The sequence below is a fragment of the Dendrobates tinctorius genome, unplaced genomic scaffold, assembly GCF_039654945.1.
Source record: "Dendrobates tinctorius isolate UK_male_01 unplaced genomic scaffold, ASM3965494v1 ptg000017l, whole genome shotgun sequence".
In the NCBI taxonomy this organism is placed as follows: Eukaryota; Metazoa; Chordata; class Amphibia; order Anura; family Dendrobatidae; genus Dendrobates; species Dendrobates tinctorius.
Window position 1 is genome coordinate 3,132,573 of NW_027361685.1, and position 7,428 is coordinate 3,140,000.

General features: G+C 39.8%; 1 protein-coding gene across 1 annotated transcript in view; it reads right to left on the reverse strand.

Annotated features, from left to right (window-relative positions):
• Positions 1-326: 326 nt before the first annotated feature.
• Positions 327-7,428, reverse strand: part of LOC141082247 (uncharacterized) — a 77,401-nt gene continuing 70,299 nt past the window's right edge. Inside the window, exons 4-5 of the mRNA XM_073566185.1 lie at positions 3,408-3,413; positions 327-2,943 (exon numbers count right to left, since the gene is read on the reverse strand). Of these exons, the coding sequence (XP_073422286.1) occupies positions 2,143-2,943; positions 3,408-3,413 (807 nt within the window). The 3' untranslated portion in view covers positions 327-2,142. The remainder of the gene's footprint in view (positions 2,944-3,407; positions 3,414-7,428) is intronic.

Below are 7,428 nucleotides of genomic sequence, written 5' to 3' on the forward strand. Positions count from 1 at the left end.
CTTTTGCTAACCAGGGAAAGTAGTGAAGTCACCCCAAAGTGATGAGGGCATAATAATCCCCATGTTTCCCTGCAACAGAGACCCAGAGACCTCCTGGAGGATGACTGGTCGACGTCTATCTGAATAATGTAATGTATGAATAATGCTTGTTTCTGATTAATGCATATGTATTTATAGTTTTATACTGTGTATTATTTGATCTTATCTCTTTATATAGTAAATCAATTTAGTAAATTCGATTCTTGTGTGAGCATTTTCTTATTCATCACAATCCATTGGAACCCTTACAATACACATGGGCAAAACGCTACTCAGACAACACAGGCTGAGGGTAAAACAGTGTGGCAATGCTTTATTGTACCACAAAACAGGCAGATAACACATGGAACAGTCCCAGCACAGTACTCAAGATGGGGCACATTACAGAGTCTCACCCTTCCGCTGACCTGCTGGGATAATAGCTGCTGTGACTACAGATCTTCCAGGGTCACTACCCCAGCTGTGTCACACACACAGAGAGGAGGTAACAACAAGCGTAGGAAGATGACAGTCCATACAAGACCAGTTGATCCGAGGATCACAACCTGGCTTCATCTTCCAGGGTCGACTATTCCACCTGTGGCATGCACACAGAGAGGAGGTAACGACAAGTGTAGGAAGATGACAGTCCATTGAGTCCATACAAGGTACAAGGCCAGTTGATCCAAAGATCACAATCTGGCTTCTCCAAACATATCCATGGTTCAGTGATGGTCAATGGAGCAGATCTGTATTCTTCCAACCGATGCTGAAAACCCCTAGGTTGTTTCCTGTAGAATGATATATCCATGTCCCTTGTGATGATGTTGAGGCTGCTGTCCTGTCTCTTGTCCTTTGGATGTATAGATGTCTTGGCAGAATCTCTCTGGCTGTTTCTCTCTCAGTCTCTTTATACAGATGCATGTAACCCTTTTTTACACTTAACAAGTGTCCCTCATTCAGTGTTTACATAAAGGGTAAGAATGGAGATGAGATCAAGTAGCATTACTTGATTATTTAAACTATTTGCATAGTTTTTCCCTCTCTGCTTTAGAAGTCAACAAACTGGCTCCATAACACAATGCATAATTAGCATATCAGCAAACATCAGTAGTGATCAAGGATAAGCGCACAATAAAAGTCAATATCACCGGCTTACACAAACAAGTCTGTTTTCTTGACCAACTAGAAATCAACACTTAAATTTAAAGCCAACATACAGATAACATTCTATTATTCTTCATTTGCTAAAATATAGTCGTATGGTTATTTAAGATACAATGCTGCATGTCTTCACAATGCCAAAAGTAAAAATAAAATTTTTAAAAAATATAAAAAACAATATAAAAGTTCAAATCACCCCCTTTTCAAAATAAAACGATAAAAAAAATCAAACATACACATATTTGTTAAAGCCGTGTTCAGAATCGCCCAATCTAGCAATATAAAAAAAGAATTAACCCGATCGCTAAATGGCGTAACGAGAAAAAAGGTCAAAACGCCAGAATTACTTTTTTTGATCGCCGCAACATTGCATTAAAATGCAATAAAGGATGACCAAAAGATCGTATCTGCACCAAAATGGTATCCATTAAAATCGTCAGCTTGGTACACAAAAAATAAGCCTTCACCCAACCCGAGATCATGAAAAATGGAGATGCGACGGGTATGGGAAAATGGTGCAATTCTTTTATGCTTTACCTAATAAAGATGAGCTATTTTTACTGATATAGTGGGTAAGGAAAGTATTTAGACCCCTTTACATTTTTCACTCTTTATTTCATTGCAAACGTTTGGTAAATTCAAATTCATACTATCTATTCTTGACACGGGAGGGGCTTATAAACTTCCGAAGTATATCATTTGGTGTTTGGGATCTGCCAATATGTGGCTAGTTTTCTGTTTCTGTGTAAACACCACCTCACCCTATATACTGAGATGTGGGGTACATGTTTTTTCTATTAGTCACTTTCCAAGTAACCTTCAGGGGGTGAATTATGGGTATAGTTTTACATTTGCAATAAGGTTTAGTTTTATCCTTTCGTCAGCAAACATGCGGAATGACAAGAGACAACCCATTTAAGAAGATTCAATTTTGATTAAAGCTATTCCAACATTATAACATTATGAACATAAAAAAGGCTTCTCCCCTGTGTGGATTCTCTGGTGCTTAACACAATTGGATTTATTGTTAAAACATTTCCCACATTCTGAACAGGAAAAAGGCTTCTCCCCTGTGTGAGTTCTTTGGTGGGTAACAAAATGTGATTTATGTGCAAAACATTTCCCACATTCTGAACATGAAAAAGGCTTCTCTCCTGTGTGCATTCTCTGGTGCTTAACACAATTGGATTTATTGTTAAAATATTTCCCACATTCTGAACAGGAAAAAGGCTTCTCCCCTGTGTGAGTTCTCTGGTGCTTAACACAATCTGATTTATTCATAAAACATTTCCCACATACTGAACATGAAAAAGGCTTCTCCCCTGTGTGAGTTCTCTTGTGGGTAAGAAAATGTGATTTCTGTACAAAACATTTCCCACATTCTAAACATGAAAAAGGCTTCTCTCCTGTGTGGATTCTCTGGTGCTTAACAAAATCTGATTTAGTGTTAAAACATTTCCCACATTCTGAACAGGAAAAAGGCTTCTCCCCTGTGTGAGTTCTCTGTTGACTAACACAATCGGATTTAGTGTTAAAACATTTCCCACATTCTAAACAGGAAAAAGGCTTCTCCCCTGTGTGAGTTCTCTGGTGGGTAACAAAATTTGATTTATGTTCAAAACATTTCCCACATTCTGAACAGGAAAAGGGCATCTCCCCTGTGTGTGCTCTCTGGTGTCTATCAAGAACCGATTTCAGATTAAAACATTTCCCACATTCTGAACAGGAAAAAGGCTTCTCTCCTGTGTGGATTCTCTGGTGCTTAACACAATCAGATTTATTATTAAAACATTTCCCACATTCTGAACAGGAAAAAGGCTTCTCCCCTGTGTGAGTTCTCTGGTGGATAACAAAATGTGATTTCTGTGCAAAATATTTCCCACATTCTGAACAGGAAAAAGGCTTCTCCCCTGTGTGAATTCTCTGGTGAGTAACAAAATGTGATTTCCATGTAAAATATTTCCCACATTCTGAACATGAAAATGACTTCTTTGCTTTAGGAGCAGTTTGTTTTTTAATGCCTCTTTTGTGACTTTGATTTTCCTTAGTAGTCAGTAATGAATCAGAAGATGGGACCTGTTTCATAGGATCAGGTGACAGATCTTTGCTTTGAATAGATGATATATCTGGAGTAACAGCAATCACTTCAGTTGTATCTTGTAAGATCTCAAGATCATCAGATTTAAAAATTGAAGATGACAGCTGTCCCTCTGATCTCCTGATACAGTCATCTGCTAAGATAAAAAAAATTTTTTAAATAAAATATCCTTGAGTTTTTTATATTTTTGAGCGTTTCTACTTATACCGTCCATAAAAATGGCAAGCTATGTAAAAAACTTTAATTATTTACCAAGACAATGACAGTTCACAGTCTAATAGGAAACCTTGTTGGATGAGCCAGTAGTGTGCGGTGTTCAACTGTTTGTTCATTCTGCCTCCCAAATATCAAATATAAAGAAACCAATTAATGTTATGTAGGCAAAAATAATACTAATTCTCATCTCTCAAAAAACAAGTCCCCATTCAGGTCTATCATCTCTCAATGGAAAAACAGAGGTTCCCACACTATTAGTGGCTTAAAGGCTGTTGAAAAGCAACAAGGTTTCCATAAACCAATCCAGCAAAATCCGCTCTCACTTCGGAGTCTTGCAGTGTGCGCAAACAACATTTAGGATCCCTGTATTTAGCAATATTATACTGAGAAGAATCCACTTAATTTGCGGTGTGTGTCTCCTGGAGCACAATCTGGGCACTATGTGCTGGATAATAAAATGGCTAATGTGTAATTTCCACTCTCCAACATCCACTGCATGTTAATTTCCTGAAAGTGGCGGTGGAGTCAAAATATTCACTCCTCCTAAGGATTATAACCCTCAGTGAATTAATTTATAACATGGAATCACTTTATGGGGATTTCCACTGTTCTGGTTTTCTGTAATTTAGTTATATTAGGGCTTCTGCATATGGTGTGTCCAATCTCATCTGGGATCTGTTCCTGCTGTCCAGCAGGAGTAATCTGCTCCCTACTTCAGCCAATTGGAAAGTACCACACCCTACTAAAGCGCAAAGCACATGGCCGGAATCTGCCAGACACAGCGCTGTTCTCCTCTGGTTCAGTCCTCTGTGCTCAGCTTGCGGCTTGTGTATTTGTTTCCTCCTGTGACCATGGCCCGTTTACTGACTACTCTTGTGTCTTCTGATTCTGTATTCTGTCCTTCTGGTTCTGACCCAGCTACCTGACTATTCTTCCTGCCATCTAACACCACAGAATAGCAGGTAACACCATGGTCCAAGCCTAGGGGTCCCAGTGTAAGTCCATATTCCATGTAAGGGTGTTAAAGGGCGATGAGCAAGGCAATCCTTGGGATATGGAAAGCAAAGAAGATAGAGCCAAGCATGTTCATGGTGGACATCTTTTGAGCTGCCAGGTGACCATGAACAGTGCTCCCAATACATTGTGTCTTCAAACTATTCCAGCTAGATCTGCATTCAAATAGCTAAATGGCGCTCCTTCCCTTCTGAACACTGCCATGTGCCCAGACAGTAGTGTACAACCGTATGTAGGGTATAGTGCGAAGCCGGAAAATAATTTGTAAGATCCATTTGTTTCCTATTATCCTTTGTGAAGAATTCCAAACTTACCACCACATAAAGTGACACACGTCAGATATTAAAAATGGGGCCTGATTAGGAACTACTGAAATGATCAAACTCCACAGTCTCCATCAGTAATAAATGAGTAACTAGTGGTGAAACCTCTCTGGGGTAATTAGAGTATGAAGCCATATAAACCATATGAAGCGCATCAATCCCTCTAATCTTCAATAAGGTCGCATCGCTATTATGACATGATCTATAATGTTGTGGAATGGTTTTCAGATCTCCAATATCGGCCATTGTCTTGGCCGCGCCAATGTCCCACACATGCTCGCGCACTCGAATCCTGAGTTCTCTTGTTGTCAGACCCACATATATTTTGGGGCAAGGGCACGTGGCATAGTAAATCACGTTTGAAGTTCCACAGGAAATTCTCTGTCTAATCTGGAATTCCCTTGTCCCATCTGATGAGAAGAGAACTAGAGGGATTGATGCGCTTCATATGGGGATTAGGGGTGGTGACAACAACATTTTTTTATCACAGATGGAACTCAGGTGGTTCATTCAACTGGACACCATGACCCCTAATGGACTCAATGAAGTTTTGAGCTTGGCCCCATTCCTATAGTCTTTGGAGATTTAACAATTATGCATCAATTGGTCCCGGATATTATTTTCTTTTTTGTTAATGGATTCCCAATGGGATGATTTGCATTATTCTCTTTATAGTATATTCCATATGGATATCTGGGTATATTTATAGGCATATAATATATAGGTAATGAGAATTCCTCCTGTCCTTTTTCCTCCACAGGTCTATATCACACTCCCTCCTTTTTTCTGGCAGTGTGTTGTTTTTATATTGTTTTTAATTTTTATTCTTTATTTTCACTAATCTTTTCTTGTATGTCAATAATTTATATTTAGTGACCTTGAGGACACCATATATCTCCTTGGACCCTCACCCTGTACCATATCTATGTGAACCGCATCCAGCAGTCTCTACAGTTGTGGGAATCATGACCATATATTGTATTCTATGTATTTTATGTACTTAGTATGTGAGATTTTTTCACTGTTTATGTCATATACGATGTACATTTATATACATGTGATGACTTTTTTTACGGTCATGACCCGCTTAGGATTATTGTGTGCATGGACCTTACGGTTCTTCCCATGTATGGGATATAATTATGAGCATATTATATCAAACATGTGAATCGGATCTAGTAGCCTTTATAGTTGTATGTGTCATGACCATATATTCGTTTTATGCATTTGATGTATTTAATATATGAGACTCTTTATCGCCTGGGCTATATGTGATGTACAGTATATCCATGTATGTATGTGATGATTCTTTTGTATGGCCATGACCCCTTTAAAAATCATTCATCTTCCCGGTATGGATTTTTGGGATTTCCATTTACCCTATATATGGGATACAATTATGGGCGGCTGTGCGCATCTCTCTGCGGTGGTAATTGTGCTGCTGACAGATGGGCGTCTTTATGTTGTACACGGGCGCCTTGGTCTTTTGACCGGTGTCCTGTGTTCAGCATGACGCCTGTTCTGTGAAGCGGTGCTTGCCGACCTCAGAGCGCATGCGCCGATGAGGCCGTGCTGATTGGTTGATCCCGGTCACGTGACCGCGGTCACAGGGTATATGAAGGTCCTGTGGAGATATGGTTACGATCTCCTTGATAAAGCGGCCTTTCTGCGCCATGAAACGCGCGTCGGGGGTCACTGCCAGACGCTTCCCCTCTTCCTCCTGCATCCTCTGGTAAGATTTTGATCTGACATTTGTTTCTGTCTTTCATTGGTGGTCGCCCTTGTTTATGTCCAGATTCATTGCACCCTAAGGACATTATATGTCTCTCCTCCTTACTTTTTGAGCTTTGCTCAGGGGATTTACATGGAGTAATCTGGGCCATATGGCCATTGATTTTTGTAGGGCGGTATTATATTTTGGGCTTCCACTTTATAGGCATGATGTCTAAAATACATATATGAGGACATTATTTCCATCTTGGATGGATGAGGGGATGGTCGGGTATGTGTTCATCTGCTTTATATTGGCACCTCATCATGATTTTGTGCACTTCTTTGTACGATGTTTAATAAAAATTATTAATATTTTTGCAGTCGTCGTTTTGCTCCCTTTTTTCTCCGGTGTTTCCATGTTTATAGGAGCTGATGTGGCTTGTGCCTAGGGTGAACAAATTGTTTTGGTATCATCCATAGGCATTTTAGCATTTTACATGGGATTCTTGTTATTAATCCCAGGGGGTAGGTGGATCCTCCAGGTTGTAAGTTCTATAGAAAAGGGCTTTCAATGCCCAAAGTCACTTGAACAGTTTTGGGTGGAGGAGAATGTTGTGGTCTAGAGGCAAAATGGCGATCATGGTAATACGGCCGGACTACACCACCGATAAAGCAGCCACAGCCGGTGACTGAGAAGAATCTGTGACTTCTCTGCATTCAGTGGTTACTACTCACCTGGGTAGTCATATGTGGGAATCTCCTCTTTACATAACTCATCACCCCTCACATATGTCTCTGTAGTATTAATATGGGTCAGATCTTCACCCTGAAACAAATATTGTAAAAGTCACCGACAGATGGAGAAGTCCCATCTATGATCAG